The sequence below is a fragment of the Natrix helvetica genome (assembly GCF_964273705.1).
Source record: "Natrix helvetica genome assembly, chromosome: 2".
Classification (NCBI taxonomy): Eukaryota; Metazoa; Chordata; class Lepidosauria; order Squamata; family Natricidae; genus Natrix; species Natrix helvetica.
In genome coordinates, this window is record NC_138552.1 from 132,983,620 (window position 1) to 133,007,309 (window position 23,690).

The 23,690-nt window shown below is 40.7% G+C and overlaps 1 protein-coding gene across 1 annotated transcript in view; it reads right to left on the reverse strand.

Annotated features, from left to right (window-relative positions):
- SPTLC3 (serine palmitoyltransferase long chain base subunit 3) overlaps positions 1–23,690 on the reverse strand; it is a 100,151-nt gene that overhangs the window by 26,768 nt on the left and 49,693 nt on the right. The window contains exons 4-9 of the mRNA XM_081943684.1: positions 23,047–23,195; positions 18,131–18,255; positions 8,432–8,525; positions 4,952–5,057; positions 4,431–4,650; positions 2,033–2,159 (exon numbers count right to left, since the gene is read on the reverse strand). Coding sequence (XP_081799810.1) covers positions 2,033–2,159; positions 4,431–4,650; positions 4,952–5,057; positions 8,432–8,525; positions 18,131–18,255; positions 23,047–23,195 — 821 coding nt within the window. The remainder of the gene's footprint in view (positions 1–2,032; positions 2,160–4,430; positions 4,651–4,951; positions 5,058–8,431; positions 8,526–18,130; positions 18,256–23,046; positions 23,196–23,690) is intronic.

A 23,690-nucleotide genomic window follows, 5' to 3' on the forward strand; every position in this document is an offset into this window, starting at 1 on the left:
GAGGGTGAGCAGATATGGTTGTGTGGGTCAGGGCAAATGCAATTATAAGAATTTGTCTGAAAAAGGTGATCTACAGCCTCACCCCCTCCCATACTAGCTTTTTACATTTAGGAGTCCCCCATATGCCTGCAATGCTAAGTAAGGCACTTTTTAGTAATACAGCCACACCTTATTCAAACAACAAAAAGAAACAGGTACATTCTAAACATTTCAAACATTCTTAGCATTTAAGCAAATAAAGATGCCTGTGCACAAAAGAAATGTTACCATACAAATGACCACTCGGTGTTGTAATGTGAATTAGAGCCACTGCATTGTTCCAATGAGTTCACAGCAACAGCACAGATGTTATAGGAGAGCATTTTTGTCAAAAATAGTACTGAACTAAAGACTTGGGGAGAATCCTCTGATATTGGAAAAATCAGGACAATATTGCCCTCCATTGGCAAGAATGTTTATATACAGAAACACTTAAACCAATCTATTTTTATGATATCAATTGCAAACTCTTCCTGTAAATTAAGTTTCCATGGCATGGTGCCAGTTTAGAAATGGTACAATAATTCTGCTCAGAGCAGACACTATGCTAAAGTAATATTCTGTTCTGTTCTATGCTGGCACCACGTACGCCTGGTACTTAAATGTTATAATGGTTTCATGCAGATGTGGGAAATAAAGCCTTGAGATATGCTACCATAGCAGCAATCTAGAGCTAGACTCCTCCCTTCCCACTAACACTGACAGGAGCTGGACCTGGAGGAAGAAAGAACTACTGTAATACTATGTGTCCCCACCTCTAATTCCTACAGCCAGTCCAGAAGTATACAATGGATTGATAGTATCAGAAACCATTGAAAAGTCAGAGAGAGCTAGGATGGATGCTTGCCCCATTCCCATGCGGGTCATTTACTTTACTTTACTTTACTTTATTTTAAATTTCTAGACCGCCCCCTCTCCCAAAAGGGACTCGGGGCGGTGTACAGTCAAATTAAAACACACAGAATACATGAGAGTAAATACATAAATACATAGAACCTTAAATACTTAGATGAGGAGGCTATAAAAACTGTATCATAAAGTAAAGCGATTAAAAACAGTATACAAAATATAAAAATACCTCGAAAAGTTAAAACCTAAAAATTCCCAATTAAAAATATCTGCCAGGAGGTAAGATAAAACTATGAATGGGCCAAGCCGGCTAGTCGAAACAGGTGAGTCTTTAGTTTTTGACGGAAGGAGCGGAAGTCGGTGGTGGTTCTGATGTCATTGTCAAAGCTTTCCCAGTACTAGGTCCTTGTCTGAACTCAGACTGAAATGGGTCCAATAATCTTCCCCCAGGGATCTTTAGAACTCTAAGGTGACCCCCCCCCCCAAAAAAAACATCCTTCCCTAAAATGAGGGACTTGAAGACAGCACAAAAAAAAATCAGGTTGAGGAGGGTGTATGAGAATCAGCAGGGTGTATGAATGGCTGTTGCAGTGTGAGTGCGGAGAGGACGGGGAGAGTGCACAGGTGGGAGACATACCCCGCAGCCGAGCAATCGATGACCTTCACTGCTAGCTTCCCAATAAACTCTCTAGGAATCCTGGCAGGAAAGCTTGCAAATGACGATCACATGATCGTGGGGTGCTGCAATTAATCATAAGCACAAACAAATTGCCAAGCATCCAGATCACAGTCATGTGACTGTGGGGATGCTGGAATGGTTGGAGCTCTAAAGACCAGTTGAAATCACCATTTGTTTACTGCCATCATAACTTCAAATGGTCACTGAATTGTAGATCAAGGATTATTTGTATATTTAATGTAAATTAGATAATAAAAACATGGAATGAGCAAGGGACAAGGTAAAACACGAAACATCCTTCAAGGCACACACCGTCTTCCAAGGAGAATTATGTGACTCAGATATCTTGGTCTGAAAACAAACATCTTCATTCATGATACCAAATACGTTTACAATATATGCTATTATGATGACAGTTTCATCTATTTTCAATACAAACAAGACCAGGTTAGTGAAATATCCTACCTTGTGTGGTCCCATCTAGTCCCATGACACATTTCATTGCTCTTATAATTTGTTCGGCTATAGGAGGAGCCATAGAGGTGGCATAAATTGCACTATGTGAATGAATTCGTAGGTAGTCCACTAATTCCTTAAATCAAAAAAGAACAATATTTCAGTGTGGTCATCAAAAAAAAAAACCCTTTTCTGCTAAAATAAAAATTGGCAAATGAGAGAAACAGCCTTCTTCCTGTGCATAAAATTGCAGAATAGCATGATTTAATTTATCACTAAATGACAATTAAATTCTTGTCCCCTTATCATTGAAATTTTCTTCAAACATTGTTTCTGGATATTTCCTCAATCAGCCTTAAAGCAAAACAGTCAAGACAAATGAAGAAACAAAACCAGTACATGGCAAGAAAAATGTATTTCCAAATTATCTTGAAAAAACATAAAATGCCTTTTTTTGATCTTATTCATATATAGTACATGCATCACATACCCAGAAGAATGAAATAGCGCTACTTTGCCAGAGCAACAATTTTTATGTTGATTCTGATTCTAATATGAACATCGTTATCATTATCCTTTTTAAAAAAAACTCCATGACTTTCTGTTTTGTACTTCATTGTGAATCATGTCAAGGGATGTGACCTTCCTCCTTAAAAATTATTATTCACTCTGGCGCCTGGGGATTTATCTGATATAAATCTAAATTTATAAAATTAGTGCATAAGCTAAATATACTGCATAGAATTTATTGTTCAAACATAGTATGCTATCCGTATCCAGCTCTCATATTCACTTTTAAAACAATATAGCAATTGAAAGCTAACCTTACTATTTATGTAAAATAAGATTGTAATTTATGTTTAGCTGTACGTACTAGTTTGGCAAGTTCAGCAGGTAAACTAAAAGAGGTGGTTGGTATGACTAATTAAACAGAGCCACTTTCCTAGTAAGTTTTTAGGGCACCGCATATTGCTTGCGTTTTCATGATCAAATCTATCAAAGCATTTTGAAAGTGCTTGAGAACAATATGGAAATAGTTGCTGTATTTTCAGCTTACAACAGTACGGTTTCTGACAACTTTAAACTGTGAGCAATCTGCAGGCAGACCAGTGGAATGAAATACTGACAGAGCTAACTACATAGAAGAAAGGTTTATTCTTACCATCCTGAGTAATTACTAACGATCTCTACATTCTATGCCATTTGAGCACTCCTAAACTATTTGTCAGCCTTCAGAGGTGGTTGAACTCTTAACAGGTGTAACCAAATGGTGTCACAAATGGTGAACATTTTTTAGTTGAGTAGTATATGGAGAGACAGAGATCCCCATCCCCAAAATAGGGAAAGAAGGAATGCCGAAATTGGAGTACAGATTATGCTCCACAGCATATTATTTGGGACGGAATCTATGCAGGTTGGCCCAATTAAAGATCTTTAGAATCAGAGCAATAAGATACTAAAGGCAATGAATCAGCATGTTTTTTTTGCTTTGGACTATCCTCCATAGTCCATACCTACCCCCCAAAAAAATTACCATACCTATCCCCCCCAAATCTCTAAGAACTGCATAAGAATATCTTGACCAGTAGAGCAAGATCATTTCATACAATTTTCTAGAGAAAATTGACTATTTTTCTCATTTAAAAATGAAAATGGATTCATGAAGCTTCACAGAGAATTACATTTACTTTGACCTTTACTGATAGTGCTTGCTTAATGACCACTCCTTCAGTGACCTTTGGAACTGAAAATGCCGAGCTAGTATTTATGACCAGTCCTCGGACTTATGTTAGTTGCCCCCACTGTCATAACATCATGATTAGGGTGCTGGGAACCAATCTCGCAAACTGCATTGTAGCATCTCCATGTGATTGAATTTGCGACCTTCTTTGCCAGCTTCCTACAAACAAAATCAATGGCAAAGCTGGGTAGAGATTGCAAGTGGTGACCACGTGATTTCCTCACTTAACAACTCTTGATGATTTGCTTAACAATAACAACCCGAAGTGGCAGAATTTCCATCCCTAAGTGATGTAGTCATGTGACATCTTACATTTCTGACAGTGATAGAAATTCCAGTCCCAATTCATGCAGTTAAGTAAAGACTACCTGTAATTTCCTTAAATTGGCAAAACCGAGCTACCCAAAATTGGCCATTTTGCTCTCAGCTTTGGGCAGTGCAATCTCAAGATGCCTGGAGAGTTTCAAAATGAAGCTGAAGGCTGCAAACCCATCCCAGCTGAGAGGGAAAACTTCTTGTAAAGTTTGAAAATCACTAGGATTTAGAAAAGTTCAGATCACCCTTGTTTCCTGTCTCAATCTACAATTTCAATTCTTTTAGGAGCCACTTATTGTAACATCCATAATAGTTTGGCTACAGTTGAATGCCAAGGTTTCCTGTTGTTACCTTTTTGCCAGCTATATAACCCCCAGCTGCTCCAAAGCTTTTTGTGAATGTTCCCATCAATACATCAATATCATTAGGATCCATTCCAAAGTATTCCACAACTCCTCTTCCTGTAGGACCAACAGCACCTATGCTGTGGGCTTCATCCAAGTACACGTAGGCTTTGTATTTTCTCTTTAAGGAAATAACTTCTGGCAAGCGTACAATAGAGCCTTCCATGCTAGAAGAAGAAGAAAGTTAATGAGAACTGAGTACATTTAACGCATGAAACTGTATGAATCGATCCATTATAATGCCAATTTCACACCAACTGTCCCCTATTCAAGTATTTACCCAAAGCAAATAAAAATTCTAAAACAGAACATATAAGCAGTAGAAGAAATAAATTAAGAAAAATCCAGTTTGTAGGGCATACATTATGGCTTTTTGGTTACTGTGCTAAACATATTCAAAATATTGGAGTATTTTATATGGATTTTCTAGAATTTGCATAGTCAGTTGAAATTATATATTTTACATACCTATAAATGCCCTCTACTAGAATAAGAATTTTTTTCCATGCTCTTCGGCTTCGAGGTTGTCCCTGTATTACTGCATCCTTCAAAAGCTTTTCTAAGCTCTGCATATCTAGTTTTAAAAATACAAGATAATATGAAATGTTGTATTAAGTTATATATAAAATTTCTACAAACCGCAAATCTATTTTATAACAAATTTAAGCCAAGTGTGAGATGTTTAGAAAAACAAACCAAACTTCTCTATGAAATATTACTATTGTAACTTTAGTGTATGGACTAGTGATCTACTGAAATACAAATAACAATGTTTTTTTTCACAATCTCTTTTAGGAAAAAACAGTCCATTAAACTTGACAGATATATTAATGTGATATGCTTTAGAGTTATTTCTATTTTATCCCTGCTCAGTCATATAATCTATTAAGTTTCCTGATATAAGGCATGATCCTTCAAATTAATGTATGTTATCAAGTTATTAATTACAAATTGAAATATTTCAAAATATAATGCTGTTGCAGCTTGGAGGGACAAAGAAACCAAATAATGCAATAACAAGTTTTAATTTGCATTTTGCTTGCTTTTAAAAATTAACACAGTTCCATTCATTGAATCTACACCCCTCTGATACAGGAAAAGGTCAAAAGCATCTCAGAATCTATGCCAATTTAGTTTTGATGTTTGATGGCATCAAAAGTATCATTCCTATCTTATACATTCATCATTTCCACTAGCGGAAAAAGCCTGCTTGATACTAAGGCCATGAACAGTCTTTGAAAAATCTCTTTGCAACACATAGGAGCATATGCCAACACTTTAAAAAAAAAATCCTGCTTTGAAAGCTGCAAAGCTAGAGCCCATGAGGCCATGCCCCAGCCTATTCCCCCCCAATTTGTATGCAAAGATCAATTCCTATCAGACTAAACTCCTGGCTTTCCTTCTGATCCTAACTGGACAAGTACACTGTCACCTCATCCCAGCATTGAAGGACAAATGTGAGCTTTTGGTTCAGTTTGTACTGAAAACACTGGAACTTATAATACTCCAGCACTTATCTTCTACTTATTCCTTTTTAACAGAACCCGAGGGGCATAGTTGTAGTTTATGCATAAAAAATGTATCTACATAGTTATCTATGTTATATTTGTACTGATAAATAAATAAAGGGAGACTTTAGTTGTACATAGTTATCTATGTACATACTTCAGATGAATTCTGGTTACAAAATTGTTTTATATCAAGTCAGTTGTAAGAAGTGAGAACTTTACAGTTTTACTTGTTGAAACCCGTTTTAATTATCTGATGGTGTACCAGGTAATAAATTTAAACAAGTGGAGAAGAAGTTAGATCAAGTGAAAAATTATCTTTAAGCACTTTTATTTTCACAATCCACATTCAAGATACCAAGCTATTTTTCTTTATGTATTCAGGGCACAGCAACCAAGACCAAATTTTCAAAATTTCTATTGTCAATAATTACCATTCGACTTAAAGGGAATTTCTCTGTGTGGGAGATTTTTCCTGTCATCCTTAACATTGCAAAACCACTGACTTCCTTTCTTTTTCTTTTTTTAAAAAAAACTGCATTAGATTTTAAAAAAATGACAAGAACTAAAACCTAGAATGAATAAAGAGGAAAAAAGAATAAAAGACCAAAACCAAAATGGCAGGAAATTAAAAAATAAAACATATATATAAATGACTTCCAAATTTCTTTTACTTTTGTTATAAATATAGATATAATTTAACTCTTTCTTTTTCTCTTTCTTTTCTGCCTTATTTGTAAAAATAATAAAGGCAGAATACAAATAAATAAATAAATAAAATTAAAAATTAAAAATTAAATTATATCTATACTTACAATAAGTGTAAAAGAAAATTTGAAGTAACTTCTTCAATAATTGAAGTTGGCTAACATACCTACTACTCTCCTATTTTCCCCACAACTACAACCTTATGAGGTGAGTTGGACTGAGAGAAAGTGATTGGCCCAATGTCACCCAGCTGGCTTTCATGATTAAAGTGGGACTTGAACTGACAGTCTCCTGCTATCTAATCTGTGACTTAACCACTAGATCAAACTGGTTATTTTATGGTTACAACATTGTTTACATTTTACTGTAATCTATCATTTTTATTCTAATTATCAAAACCATATATTATTTTTTCATCCCCCCCCCCCCCCCAAAAAAAAATAAGTCAATGGTTTTTCAATCATCATTCTCAGTGGTTTTAAACTGATGCCATTTGTAAAATCAAGGCAAAGAGGAAGATTAATCCTATTTTAAATGTTCTGGTCATAAATCTACAATATTTGAATACACATGTTTGATTGGTTTTTCTGTGACATGTTGTTTTCATTGAAACAAACAGAAAAATATTCTGTCTATTGCTTCAATATTTCTCATTTTGAAGGGTTAAGATGATGAATTATCATCAAAACTATTTGTTGCTTAATTTAAATATCATCCCTAGTTTATTGCAGTTCAGTAATACAGTACTGATCAATGTCATAGAAGTCACTAAAATAATATTGCAGAAAAATAAAAATATGTATTCCGCAGCCACTATATATTGGTGAAAACATTGCTCAATTGAATCTTCAGATTTACAATTGAATGTTCAGTTCTATTTATGATAAATGCCAATACGTTTAAGCATTTAAACAAAAATGGATTGTGATATAAATCTTTCTTGACTAGAAACTAATCAGCATCTTAAGGGTGGAAATACACAAAACTCCACTAAGATTTTACAAGGGCAGTTGTTTAATCAATTTTCCATCCAGTGAAGTGGTTTCTGTTGAACTAGGAAGGAGTTTTTGGTTTTAGTTCAATATTTACCAAATTTATAGTTAGGCTTACCAGGAACTGTGTGGACCTCTAATAAGATAATAGCTGGGTGGGAAAAATGGTTAAAAGTAATAGCAATATCTGTATCTGAAGACATATCTCTAGCATTTGTTCAGATCTTGAACATAGCGGCCTGATTTGATTCCAGAGTTAAATCTTAATCTAATGCTACAAAAATTTGCTTTAGCCTCAAATACTTTTTTCTATATTAACTTCATCCTTCTTAACTGTTGGTTGTGCTTTAAATTTCTTTTAAGGAAAGACAAGAACTAAGGACAATAAACATGAAATTAATTAGCATTTGGAGGCCCCCATGAAAAGATGACAGAAAAGATTCCCGTCTCAAATTTTAGAGACATCTCTAAGGTTAGTCTTTTGTACCTTTTCTCTATCAACATGCGAGTAAAAAAAAACTGTAATACAGATAAGATTAATTAGTCTTAAACAAATGTAGTGCGTGCTACAAATGAGAATCAAATTTCACTGTGGTAACGTGAGGCCTCTTCCCATGAAAATTAAGAGGTTTTCCTTACATATTAAAAGTCTGAGCTCATTATCTCCAAAGAAAAACAGTTACAGACATGAATGTCATTTTTTTTTATCAGTTAGTTACAGCTGCCTCATTGATACTCACTGTTGTGCTTAAAGACTCTAACAGTAGCACCTGACAGCCTTGCACCAAGAACAAGTGAAGTATGGTTCAACTCATCACTTAAAATTAGACAACCCTGTGGAAATACATAGCAAAGAATGACAATAATATATACATTATTGTAATAATAATAATTACAATAAATTAAGCAAGCAAACAAACAAGAATATCATTTGCCTTATTTAACATCGCTGTAATTATCGCCAGCTATCAAAAATAGTAAATAAAAAACTAAGGAACCTAAGGAAAATACACGGCAGATGTCCCTCTTCCTCTCGCTCTCAGAAATGAATTAAAAGAAACCACGGTTTAAAACATTATAATAAACAGAAGAATAAAATCAATACAGACTAACACATACAGTACATGTATGTATATCATTTTATTAAGAATTTTGATTATTAATAAAATCTAATGCAAAGTAAACTTAAAGAATAAAAAGAGTAAGCAATACAAGGGCAAAGGGGGAAAAAGAAAGAAAAAGAGAAAAGAAATATATAAAAAATGATTTCCAACTTTCATCACAATTATACAAACATTTAGTGACTCTTCACTCCTTCTAACTTTGCATACAATTGTTTCTTCATCCTATCCCTTGTTTATAGACAAATATATAAGACATCTTTTCAGTCCCAATATATGTCAGCAAAAAATCCATAAGGATTGCCAGAAGCAATGACACAACTTGTTTCAACCTTGATTAAAATAATCAAATATCCCTTCCTTTTACTTATAACAATCTTTAGTTGATGCAAATATTGTCCTAATTTCTTGTCTCATCACATGGTGTTCTTCAAGGCTTTGACAATAGGAAATACAATAGGAAAAAATTGTCTAGGTCACTCTGTAGGTTTATCATTTGTATTTCCCTTTTGAATGTTAAAATATCAATTTCTTTGATCTAGTGAAACATCCTTTTGCAAGACATTTTCCAGTAGAGATGGCGGGAGGGGCTACTGCTGGGTTTTTTCAAAGCCTGATTGGTCCAAAGACTGAGGGAAATTTCTTAAAGTATCCTCCTTTCCCCATTGGCTCCCAGTTTCCTCTCAGTCTTTGGTCCAAGCACTGGTTTTGGCTCCTTCAGAGGAAATTGTGTTGGAATTTGCTGATTTAAATTGAATTATTCGGTTAATTGGTTTTTCAAAATTCTAAATTTTGTGCTAAGGCCATAGAGACCATAGCTTCTGTCTCATAAGGAGGTAGGTGTTTCTTTGCGCCTCTCCTACCTCTGGGCCTTACGATGAGCCTGTCTGGTCCCTGGACATACAGGGGTGACAGTTCTTCAGGAGCACAGGGGAGCGACTGCAAGCTTCGGAAAGGGCGGCCAGCGATTGCGTCACTTTACAACAGCTGCGCCACGGCTCTTTCTGGCCAGCGTGGCTTGCCTAAGCTGCGACTTCAAGGGACTGCACCGCGGCTCCGGAAGAACAGCCGCGGCTGCCAGACAAGCCACAACTCCCAGCTATAGCGAGCTGCGGCTCCCGAGTGCGGGATGCCCCATGGCTAGGGCAGATGAGCCGTGGTATCGGATAGAGGCAGTCCTTGACACTGCACTACAAGACTCCAGTGGCCATTGTATTGAGAAGAGGCTCCAGTGGCCATTTTATTGAGGAGAGCCTTGGAGACCATTTTATTGAGGCAGAGGTTCCGGAGGCCATTTTATCCATCCACGTGGAGGCAGCCATTTTCGGAGGCCTCATGGACGATCTTACAGGCAAAAAAGACTACTAAAATAGGGACAGGGGTCCCTCCGGGGTCCCAGCCTAAGGACCCAAACCTGGCCATGTTTATTAACATCAATACGGATAAAGCAGAGGTCCCTGCTCCACCACTGTTTCTTGAGGTGGTCAAAAACCAGTGGGCCCGTCCTTCCACCGTGCCTAATCCTGGGAGCAATAATCGCCGCTTCTATAACATGGAGCAGGCCGTCTCCCAGGCACTTCAGTTGCCCACGGTTGATACCCCCAGTGCAGCGCTGGCCAATTCCTCCACTGCCTGGGCAATCAAATCTGCCACGGCGTCCTATTTCAACCGCAGAGCGGTGATGTGGCTTCGTCAATTGCAGGACCGCATCCCAGTCCAAGACGAGCGCCTTCACCAGGACCTTACTAAAACTATTTCTGCTACGCAGTTTTCTGCGGATGCCACCCTGGATTCCATTAAATTCAGGTCCCGAGCCTTGTCCACTTCGGTGACGTCCAGATGTCTCCTATGGCTCCGTAGTTGGCAGATGGACAACAAGTCCAAATGGAACCTGGCAGCAACCCCCCCCACGGGTTCCAATCTCTTTGGAGAATCTGTCGACTCGATTCTCATTGAGAATAAAGATTAGAAAAAAGTCCTACCCACAAACACTAAGAAGCCAGACGCTCGCCCGACTCCTTATCGTAGGCTTTCTTATAGACCACCTGACACAGATTACCACGGTACTTCCCCTTTAGGTCAGATAGACAAGGTCAGCACCCCTTTTACCGGACAGGGGGAAGTACCAGGAGCCACCCAGGTGGCCATTTTGCAGGGGGGGGCACGGCCATCCCTTCTACAGAGGGAAATGACTCCAATCCGAGTCTTCCCATCAGCGGCCGCCTGGCACTGTTTGCAGATCAATAGGACCAGGTAACATTAGATGCATGGGTCAGGTCAACCATCAGGAACGGCCTCCGTCTGGAATTTCTCTCCCCTCCCCCGACGCTCTTCAGAACTTTTTCCCCGTCCCAGGACCCGGAACAGTGCTGCCTAATGAGTCTAGACATACAACATCTGCTAGACATTCAAGCGACGAACCAGTCCCAGTGGCAGAACATGGATTGGGTCACTACTCCAACCTGTTCATTGTTCCGAAGAGCTCGGGGGGCTGGAGGACAATTCTGGGCCTGAAGCATCTCAACTCCTACCTGGTTTACAGATGCTTCAAGATGTCCTCCTTCAGGTCCATCCTCTCAGGTATCCGGCGGGGGGATTTAATGGTGTCCATAGACTTAACAGAGGCCTATCTGCATATCCCAATCCTGCCATCCCATCGCAGATACTCTGATTCTCTCACAACGGACACCATTTTCAATACAGGGCTCTTCCTTTCAGCCTAGCCTCAGCCCCGCGCACGTTTACGAAAGTCTTGGCAGCATTGGTGGCTCACCTTTGAACCTCTCCGGTGAGACTCCAATGTTATCTCGATGATGTGCTCGTTCAGGCCCGATTACGCACACAGGTGGTTCACGACTTACATCTGACCATCCAGACCTTACAGTCCCTGGGGTTCTGTCAACTTCCCCAAAAGTCATCTCTCACCCACCACGAAGATCCTCCATCTGGGGGCAATAATAGACTCTGTTGCAGACTGGTTCGTCTTTCCTCAGACCGGCTCACCAACCTTCAGTCACTGGCACGTCAGGTTCGCACAAGTCGGTCCACTTCCATCCTGACCTTGGCCCGCTTGTTGGGCAAGATGGTATCATGCATAGGGATAGTGCCCTGGGCCCGTCTTCACTCCTGGCCACTACAATGGGTGCTCATTCCTTTTCAACAGCAACGAATGAGCAACTCCCTACGGTAAATTCCCCTGTCACTGGGACTTCGTCTCTCCCTTCGGTGGTGGCTGTCTCCTGCCCTTCGGCAAGGGACAGAGATTTGGGAGCCAGATCGTATCACAATCACTACGAATGCGAGCTTATACGGCTAGGGGGCCTTGATGGACTCCAAGCTGGCACAGGGTCATTGGACAATCTCAGACCTGCGCCACAATATTAACTGGCTGGAGTGAAGGCAGCTCTCCTGGCCCTCCTACGCTTCCAGGACTCGATTATAGACAGTCATGTGCTTCTCCTGATGGACAATGTGGCCACGAAGGATCACATAAATCACAGGGGGGCACCCACTCCAAGTGTCTCTGGCTGGAAGCCCTGAAACTCTGTTCCTGGACGGAGAAGCACCTAGCCTCAATAACATCAGAGCACATCTCGGGCACTGCCAACTACCAGGCCGATTGGTTGAGCCGCGCAACAGTAGACCACAGCGAGTGGCAACTGATTCCCGAGCTCTTTTGAAGAATCTGTCATTGCTTCGGTATGCCACTGGTGGACTTGTTCGCGACCCCGGCAAACACACAACTGCCACGGTTCTTCTCCTGCTTCCCAGCCCAAAATGCAGAAGGGACGGACACTCTCAGGAACAGATGGCCCCCAGGCCTTCTTTATACCTTTCCCCCTCTTCCACTAATCCCAGGGACCCTAAGGAAGGTAGTGGTAGAGAGGGCACAAGTCATTCTACTAGCACCATATTGGCCCAGACAACCCTGGTTTGCGGACCTTGTCCAACTGTCCATCTCTCCCCCATGGAGGATTCCTCAGGAGGAGATCACCCTGTGCCAGGGGGTCTTAATCCATCCAGAGCCCCAGTGGCTCCACTTGACCGCCTGGCACTTGAGTGGCGCCTCCTGAGGGATGCTAACCTATCAACCAGGGTCATTTCAACTATTGAGGCCTCCAGACGTCCGTCGACCACGCGTATTTACAATGCCACTGTCCAAAACCATTCCTGAATGAGGACCTCTAATGGGAGCGGTCCTGTGACTGGGTGTAAGGTCTGGTGTATCCCCCAGAGGTAGAGGGGGCGTCTGCATTACGAAAGGACTGCCTGCAAAAAAATGAGTGACGCTTATGGTCTGGCTTCTTGGTGACAGAAGGCCTTGTGTTTGTCCTTGGACCCAAAGAGTACTGAGTCCAAGGCCTCCTCGAACAGCTTACCACCCTTGAAGGGGGCCGAAGCTAGCTTCCATTTTGCCTTCATGTCCGCCTGCCAGTGACGGAGCCACAGCAGGTAACGTAAGGTGACATTGGAGGCAAGAGCCCTAGATGAGAATTTGGTGGAGTTAAGGGCGTCGGCTGAATACTCTACCGCTGCGATTATTTTGCTTACATCCTGGCGAGATCTAGTGTCGCTAGGTGGGAGATAGGCCAATAACTTACGCAGCCAAAACAAGGCTGCCCTGCTGAAATAGGAAGAAGAAGAGGAGGCTTTCATGGCCCAGGCAGTGGCTATATGAGTCTTATTTCAGGCCTTCTCTGCCTTCTTGTCCTCAGCCTTGAGTCCTCCCAGCAGATCCGCTGGGAGGACTGAGTTCGAACTAAGGACCACTATGGGTTCATCCACCTGGGGGAGCTTCAGGAGATCTTCCATTCCAGCCTCCATGGAGTAGAGCTTTTTATCCACTCCACTGGAGTTGGCCATTGACCCTGGCTGAGCCCATTGGCACTGGACAACATCCAGGAAGAGTTGGGGCACTGGAAACAGATCTTGGGGAGGAGTGGTATCCTTGAAAAGGCCCGCCCTTGGATTCTGAGATATGGCAGGTGTCTTATTGCCCTGGTCTGAGGAAGTCTTATCCGATTGAGCGGGAAGTCCCAAATGAATAGATGAGGCCCTAGCCTTGGTGAGGATGGCCCAGAACATAGAGGGCTTGAACAAGTCCAAGAATGCAGGAGCACTGGGGGCCAGATTCTCGTCTTCCGACAAGTCCGGTGCATCCTGAACACCCTCCTCAGTGTCAGATGCTTCGCTGACGGTCGAGGAGGCTAGCAGAGAGACCCTGATCAATTGTGCCTAAGAGTCAGGGGCCTTCGCCTTGGCTCTGGCACGGCCTGGTTGCTGGATGCCATCTGCGATCCCCTGAGATATAGCCTTTGCAACCACCTCCCTCATTGCTGGGGACAGTTCAGGTGTGGGATCCTGATTCTGGGGCGATGCTCTAGGACCTGGCCCGGAGGTAGGAATTCCTTCCTCCTCCAGCAGGGAACAAGCTTCATCCCTGTACTCCTCTTCTAGGGATGAGGCCAGAGACCTGGGAGATGCCCTAGAAGGGTTTGGGGAGAACCCAAAATCCTCCTCACCCACTACCGATGGAACCTTCTCTGGAGGGGGATCTACAATGGAAGGGACAGCAGGAACATCAGCAGGTAGAGGGAATTCCTTGTCAGGCCTCTGGTTTCCCTGAGCCCTCTGAAATTGTTTCTCTTGGGCTCTCTGGCGTCTCTCTCTGCCAGTCTTTCCTCAGCCTTAGACACCTTTTGTGACCTGGGCTGCTTGCCCTTTGTAGGACATGCTGCACTAGCACCCTTGGCCACAGGATTGGGTCTGCTGCGCTTACTGATGGGTCCTGCCTGATCTTTGGCCTTGCCCACGCTCTTGCTGGCCATGCTGAACTTGCTAGAAATCACTTGGCTTAGATGATAGTTGGCCCAGAGGAATTGGAGAGCAGAGTCAATGGGCCCAGGCAGGGAATGCAGCAATGAGTTTGGGTGCCAAATCGGAAGGCCCAGGGTGCCCGCAGATCTGCGCAGTTGAGAGAAAGCAAGGAATGGCCTGGGGAAGTCAAACTCCCTGCAGCCGCTATTCTGGATTTTCCTGGGGAGGGGGAGGCCTGCCTGGAGACCCAGAGCAAGGCCTCTCGATTAATACCCCTCCCAGCGGCGATCTGCAAAGGACCAGGCTGCAGCACGAAGAAAACCGCTTGATTTTTAAAAGCATGCCTTTTTTACAGTCCAAAAAGGCCACCGCAAGCTTGAAACGACACTGAGGCTGCTGTTGGCAATCCGGAGAGCTCAGATGAGCCTCTGGGGCTAAATAGAGTCCTCCAATAGCTTAAACAGGGATCCTGACTTCCTACCTTGCCCCTCAGCTCGCCAGCGGCAGCTGACGATCCTCCCGGTGCAGCCTCAACCGTATGTTAGCGTGGAAGGCTGATTAGCTCCAAACTGTCTGATCCGCGCATGAGGGAATTGAAGAAGCAAGGAGAAACACTTTCCAACGAGAAAATAACAAAACCTAAAGCTATCTAACGCTACACTTGTACTGGCATCCTGGGAGGTCACATGAGGCTGGCTCCAGGAGTTAGTCAACGCCTCCTTGAGAGAGGGGTTCTTGCCAGCCATCTTAAAAGAGGCGGTGGTGAGGCCCCTACTCAAGAAGCCTTCCCTGGATCCAGCTATATTAGCTAACTACTGTCCTGTCTCCAACCTTTGCTTTTTGGCAAAGGTTGTAGAGAGTGTGGTGGCACAACAGTTCCCACGCCACTTGGATGAAATTGATTATCTAGACCCGCGCCAGTCCAGTTTCCGGCCCGGCCACAGCACTGAGACGGCTTTGGTCGCGTTGGTGGATGATCTCTGGAGGGCCAGAGATGGGGGTTGCTCCTCCATCCTGGTCCTATTAGATCTCTCGGCTGCTTTTGATACCATCGACCATGGTATCCTATTGCGCCGTCTAGAGGGGTTGGGGGTGAGGGGTACCGTTTTGCGGTGGTTCTCCTCCTACCTCTCTGGCCGAGCTCAATGTGTGCTGACGGGAGGGCAGAGGTCGACCCTGAGGCCGCTCACTTGTGGGGTGCCGCAGGGGTCGGTCCTCTCGCCTCTCCTGTTCAACACATATATGAAGCCGCTGGGTGAGATCATCCGCGGTTTTGGGGTTGAGTACCATCTGTACGCTGACGATACTCAGCTGTACATATCTACCCCGAACCACCCCAACGAGGCCGTCGAAATGATGTCCCGGTGCCTGGAGGCCGTACGGGTCTGAATGGGCAGTAATAGACTCAAACTCAACACCTCCAAGACGGAGTGGCTGTGGTTACCGGCGCCCTGGTTCAACCAGTGGGTTCCATCACTGGCCATCGGGGGCGAACAGCTGGCCCCCGTGGAGCGGGCGCGCAATTTGGGCGTCCTCCTGGGTGCCCGGCTGTCAATGGATGACCATGTGACGGCCGTGGCAAGGGGGGCGTTCCACCAGGTTCGCTTGGTGCGCCAATTGCGCCCCCTATTGGACCGGGGCGCCCTGTGCACAGTCACCCATGCACTGGTGACGTCCCGACTGGACTACTGCAATGCTCTCTACATGGGGCTTCCCTTGAGATGCACCCGAAGGCTGCAGTTGGTCCAGAACGAGGCCGCGCGGGCAATTATGGGAGGTACCAGATACTCCCATGTAACACCTCTCCTGCGTGGGCTGCACTGGCTACCTGTGGCTTTTCGGGTGCGTTTCAAGGTGTTGACTATCATCTTCAAAGCGCTCCATGGCACAGGACCTAGCTACCTGCGGGATCGCATCCTGCCCCATACATCCCTGCGACCGATTCGCTCTCACAGGGAGGGACTCATCCGGGTGCCGTCCACTAGGCAGTGCCAGCGGGCGACGCCCAGGAGTAGGGCCTTCTCGGTGATGGGCCCGACCCTCTGGAATGACCTCCCCCCCGACATTAGAATAACGACCGATCTCCGCTCCTTCCGTAAAAAACTTAAGACCCACCTGTTTAACTTAGCTGGCCTGGCCTAACTGTAGCTTTTGTGTCCCTTTAGCCTATATTTTAAATCTTAAATGTTTAGGGATAGATTTTTTAGGTTGTTTTAATTTTTAACTATAACTGTACAGCCTATCATATAATTTGTTTTAATGGGTATTTATAATTATCTAAGTTTGTATATTGTTTTATTGTGGTCTGTACACCGCCCCGAGTCCCTTTGGGGAGAGGGGGCGGTCTATAAATTTAATAAATTAAATTAAATTAATTACACAGTGAAAACAGAAAATAAGAAAATACTATGCTAGTATGGAGAGTCCAGCTTGCTGTCCAAGGACTGGATCTCCCCAATGTGTCCTTTTAGGGCGACTGAGTTTTTCAAACTGAACTCCAAAGGGAGCAGGAGGTGTGGCTACACTAAAGATTTAAACTCAGTCCTTGGGCAGCAAGCTGAAGTTAACCCATGCTTGGAAAGTCCAAGCAGCACCTAGGAGAATGTACTATTTGTCAAAATAAATTAGTTTTTTTTAAATTTTGGACAGAGATAAGAAAGAAGATTCAGCAAATGTATTTCTTGTTTTTGTGGACTTAAGATAAAACCAGAAGCATCAACAGGTGGGGACTGAATGACAATGTGAATGTTTCAGTGTTATAATTTTTGCTTAGCCATTTTGATGAAATCATAGAATTATGTGGATGCTTCTGAATGAATGCCAATTTAAGTAGTACAGTTTGACATTTTCCTAATTATACAACTCTAAACAGACTTACAAAAATAATTTCAGCAACTATATACAAGAAACACATAGATTTAAAATAAACGAAGCCTTTAGCGCAGTCTCTTGATGGACTTGTAGGCGCTATGATTTTTTAACAACTATATCACCATTATAAGTTAATACTTACTGACTGTAGTATTACCTCACCAATAAAAAAATTAAGAATGGATCAGGTCTATTTTCTAGTAGCCTGATTCCTGAATCATACAGATTCCCAATGAAAGCAAATAAACATTTTGACAAAACTATTCTATTGTGTGTATAATTAAAATTCTTACAACACACCAATGGTTTCATTTATGTTAAATACCAGAAACCCTCTCTTAAACACTGCCCAAATGAAATTAATCTGGTGTTGTATAATTGTATTTAGTTCAGCAATATTTAAGTAGGAGAAAAAGTCCCTAGTCGTTATACTAATATGTGCTTCTTCAACATAGCAGTGTCGGAAGCAAACATTAATTATTGCATCAACTAAGTTTAATGCAAAATATGTGGAGAAGTACCATAGCTTGCCTTGCCTTCTAAAAGAATTGAGACAGCTTTCCAATGTACAGTATTTAAATTTCCTGGGCGATGATCACAACAAATATATTTGGAAGGATGTTCACTTACCTTCCCTACTAATGCTGGAATATTCATAGAATTTGTTGCAAACCCCATACCAAATGCCAGAGCTGATTCAACACCAAGGAATTGTGCTACCGTATTTTCTAACTCCACATGTTTATCAAAGTTTCCTGTTATAAATAGCAAAAATATTTTAAAGGATCTAATTAGTATTATTCATGAATATCTAAGCTCAACTGTAATACAAACTTATTTACTTTCACATAACAACAGGCAATTTTAAAAATTCTTCATTCCAGAATTTATAATTAAAAGTGCTATGTTTCTTATAGAGAAAATATGAATCGTATTACAATTAAAACACCTGCATTCCAATTTTTACTTTAATGTAATGTCAGGCCTGCAGCCATCTTTTCTTTTGGATTTTTGGCCTGCCACATTTTCTATTATTCTACTATGCATTTTCTATTGTGGGAAAATGGGAGGGGGGAATTGTATGGAGTTAGCTGATATGTAGCCATAACAACATTCTTTCTAGAAAGAGGTCCTTTGTCTTTGCACCTCTGCACCTGACCAGAACAGGATGGGTGGAACTGCCAGCATGGCAGTGAATGATTGGACCATGTGATGGACTTGTGGGTGTGGGGGCAAGATCTTGAACTTTCAACTGGGTGGGGAAAACTGGGAAGCTTTCAGATTTGGGTTTTCCCAGATGTGCCAACATGGCTCTCTTAATAAATTGGGACTTTGAGGAAAGTGTTGCCTCGGACGCTGATTTAATTTTCAATGCTATTTGGAACCCTGACAGATAAATAGTAAAGTGATAAAAAGAAGTACAAACAAAACTGGAAATGCATTGAGGACTGAAGAGAAACAAACAACAACCATCCTCCACAAAAAGCAGAACAGTGCAACAAAATGAAAATTCCACAGAAACAACACAGCCAATAATTTCATGGGATAATCTCAGCTATAATGCAGGTTTAAAATCCTTTGAGAAATAAGGAGTCTTTACTTGAGGTTGAGCTAAGCATTAGTTCTAGCGCTAAGGAAGCTTCCCTGGAGGATGAACTTTCCATATTAGTTAAGAAAATCCTTTCTTCTGGAGAATAGTTGGGATTTTCCATGAACAAGTACAAAAATACATATTTTGTTTCTTAATGAAATTAAAAAATGTTAGCTTTTTTCAATTTCCCCCTTTATTTTGCACATGTATATTGAAAGTTTTAATTAGAGATAATACAATACTATTTGTATTCATTTAGTTTTGCTTACCTCTCTCAGATTTTTCTATTGCAAAGCCAAACTATAATTAGATAATCTGAAGTATCATAGCTTTTGAATGCTACCCCCAACATATTTTAAATTCTGAAAATATAGCAGGAAATAATATAATCACTATATCTCCTTGTATCTATTCTGCTCCCCAAATAGGAAAGGGGACGAGTAGTTTTCACTTATTTCTTTATTCATGTCAGAAAAATAAGGGAACTTTCCTAAATATCATACAAGAACATGTCAGGAGAAACTTTACAAAAATCTCGTCAGAGTAGAAGTTTCCACTAGAGAGTAGCCATGATCTTAAAGATATAGATTTGGATGTACGCTAATACATAACATAAATCTTCATGTTATATAAAATGAATTTATATCTAAACCTCCCTTGAAAGTTTCTCATTTTTGGATTATATTTTGTTTCTGTTGCCTCCTCTTAAATTAGAAACCCTAATATATGCACTGAATAATCATGAGCTGCCCAAATAAATTCACCCATTCAATTTCCTTCAATTAGCAATAACTGAGAGATCACCAAGGCACTCTTTTGTAATAAAATCCAACACAACAAGCTAAAGACATTCTACCAACATATTTTGGAAAATGCCAACATGCGAATTTTATTTGTATGGCAATGACTCACTGTTTAAACTACAATGAGAATTGGTTCAACATTGCAGGAACCAAACCTCACCAACAGTGATTTGTAAGACTAGCTCTACTGCTTTGCATAATTCTAATTAAAATCAAACTTCTGTGGGTGGTAGAGTGAGATGTTTGTGAATGTTTGTGACAAAGCGATTTTGGGTGAGAATGAAAAGCCCAGTTCAGTTTCATCAAATTTATCTTTTAATGCAGAAGGATAAGGCAAAGTTAACTATGGTTATGAACAGTTCTGATTCCCAAGGCTCACTGAAGCAGGGTAAATTTACATATGTAGTAGAGTGAAGTAACCACAGTCTGTCCCATTCATTCATGTGGATTAAATCAAGGAATTGTATCTTAATTGAAGAATATAGGTAGTGCTCAACTTATGACCACAACTGAGCTCAGAATGTATGTTGTTAAGTGAGAAATGTGTTGAGCTTTGCCCCATTTTACAACTTTTCTTGTCAAGAGTTATTAAGTGAATCACTGCAGCTGTTAAATTAGTAACACAGTGAATCTGGCTTCCCCATTGACTTTGCTTGTCAGAAGTTTGCAAAAGGGGATCACGTGACCCTGGCACCTTGCAACCGTTATAAATATGGACCAATTGTCAAGTATATGAATGTAAATCGCACAACCATGGTGATTGGTGTAAAAAATAGCAATCGAACTTAGAATTATATTCTGCTTCACAGCCCTCTCTAAGCAGTTTACAGAGTCAGCATATTGCCCCTAACAATCTGGGCCTTCATTTGACCGATCTTGGAAGGATGACTCAACCTTGAGCCAGTCAGAATCGAACTGCTGACAGTCAGCAGAATTTACCTGCAATAATGTATTCTAATCATTGCGTCACCAAGGCTGGGGGATGTTGTAATGTCGTAACTGTAAAAATGGTCATGTCACTTTTTTCAGTGCTGTTGTAACTTCAAATGGTCACTAAATGAACTGTTGTAAGTTGAGGACCTGTACATGCTTTGCTTGTAAAAGGTCTCAGGTTCAATTCTTGGGTTCTTGGGTTGGGCTGGGAAAAGACATTTGTCTGAGGAAAGGATCACTATAAGCATAGTTTATACTAAATGAAATAAGGCAACTTTTGATTTTCTCTGGCATTTTTACTGCTGAGACACAGGAAAACAATTTGCAACAAGCTATGTATTTGAAAATTTGGTAATGTCAGAAGTTACAAAAAGAACTTTGTTTCTTCCCCTTGTCTGAACTTTTATGTCTCAGATAATTTTCAAACTCTCCATGATTTCTATCTGCTTTAATTAGAATGAAAATAAACATTTTCAGAATAGCGGTTTTGCACTGACGAATCTCTCCTCAAGTTTGAGAAATTGATAAATGAAGAGCTATGCAAACTAACTTTCCCACAAAGATAAATTATTTCTGAAACATCCAAAAGGTCCATGAGCCATTAGAATTTCTCTTATGGTGATTTTTTTAAAAAAAAGTTCAATCTTGAGGGCTTAGACGTTCTTGCTATTTTGATATCAATTCTGCATGGTTTTCAGCAAAATCATTGCTAACGCTAATCAGAATTCATATTTCACTATAAGCTCAAGAGTAGAAGGACCCTTGAGTAACACTAGCTAAGCACTAAAGAGGGCAAAGGTCATAATCTCCAACTAGAATAATATGTTAAGATCTTATAATTTTACATACATATTCTTGGACAACTAAAACTACTTGGTGTTCTCCAATGCTTGAGATTACAACTCCCACATTACCTTGCTAGTGGCTATGTTGAAGCCAAACCATCTGGAGGACAACAGCTTGCCTATCATTACCATTAGCGCCTAGCATATCATGTAACTTGGAAACATTAAAACCAAACAACAATTGCTAAACTTCAACATATGGAGGGACATTACATTAATTATGTAACCTTTGCATAGATCAATAGGTATGCCAGATGCTTTGATTATAATGCTAATTATCGGCATTTGTTTCTGTGGTTATATTAATATACATTTGTAACCATTCATAAACTATGTTTATCTGTAATCACTCATTAATTCATAACTGTATTAATCATCAACATTATATATTTATATTAGTGTGTGTGTGTGTGTGTATGTGTGTAATATATATAATATAAATGCTGCAAAGCCAAAAAAACCTCTGATATGGGAAATGGTTGCAGTGTCAAAACATTTTTTAGATATCAATTGGGATCTTCTGGGATGAAAAACGCTCTGATAACAACAGAATTCTTTGATGACAAAAAGGTTATCCTTTCAATCATGGGTGTAACACATTATTGGATCTCTACATACAATAATGCCTCTGCCTAAAAAATTGCTGCTGCCTTCATAACTACAACTGAGCACAACGTGAGATACAATTAGAATTCTCCATTCCCTTGTGTGCATGTTAATAGATGATGGACTTCCAGGCTGATGAAAAATATCCTTGAAATGGGGCCAGATCATGAAATAAATGAATAGGTATGCAAGGGTTCCACTCAACTTTTCTTCCACTTTCTCTGTTGTTAGACATTATAATAATCTGTTTTGGGGGAAATGTACAACTGCATTACATGAAAGGATTGCCATGCTGCATCACAATATAATATGCCAGATGTAAGGGAGCACAGGGAAAACAGCCACGTAGAGTTTTACTTCATTTGAACAAAAATGAAATTAACCTCTGGTATTGAAAGCTCTTCATACCAATGTTGCTTTTAAATGAAGTTAACTGAAGTGCAATTTTAAAGCTGAACAAGCAAAACCACTCTCCTATTCTTGAAAGCTTTAAAGTGAAGTCAAAGATTATAATCCAGGCAATCCTATGCATGAGCTGTTTCAGATGAGCAATAATTACTCATAGTTTAACAGTTTCTGGTTAGGCAGCTAGTAGTTGTTTATGGGGGCGGTTGGGTATCTAGGTAAATAAGTATAAGAGCAACCACCCAAGTGAATTGCTTTACGATTATGTGTTAATGAATACAATTCATTAAGAAGTCAAATCTACAGTATAGTTTTAAATAAGATCTCTAGGCGCAGATTTCAATAATATTAATTTTAACTTACCCATTTCCTGTCTGGTGCTACATACTCCTGTGCCATATTTATTTAACACGGAACTCACTGTTTTCAAAGCATTGTGGTCAGTTTCTGCAAAGCCAAGGTAATTATATGAACCCATATTGATTACATTCTTGATTATCCTTCCAGTGAACCTATAATAGTCAAAGAAAGTATAACAGCATAAGGTCTAATTATTATTAAAATTCTTTTTCATTAACCAAATCTATTTTAAAATTCAGTTAATACCAGGAGACTGGAATCCTCCTTCCTCCCTAAATCAATTCAGGTAATCTTTTCTTCAGTCAAGGCTGAAGGCGGTGTTTCATTTCAGGAAAGTTATGAAGCAACAAATGTTATCCAATAAAACTGCTTTCTTTGATACCTCTAGGTTTTCCCCTCCTGCCCCACTCTTTCAATTGCCATTTTTAAATGTATACTTAATGCATTTTATGCATTTATTGTATGCATGTACATGTATGCACACATACAAACACAACCATGTTAATAAAAAAACCACAATAAAGGCTTATCTTACCTTATCTTTCAGGAAAAAAGCTGTGTAAAACAATCACAATTTTCTATATAAACCCAGACTGTGCCTGAATATGCCTTTATGGATGTCAGCATAAGAAGTATTTTATAGGATG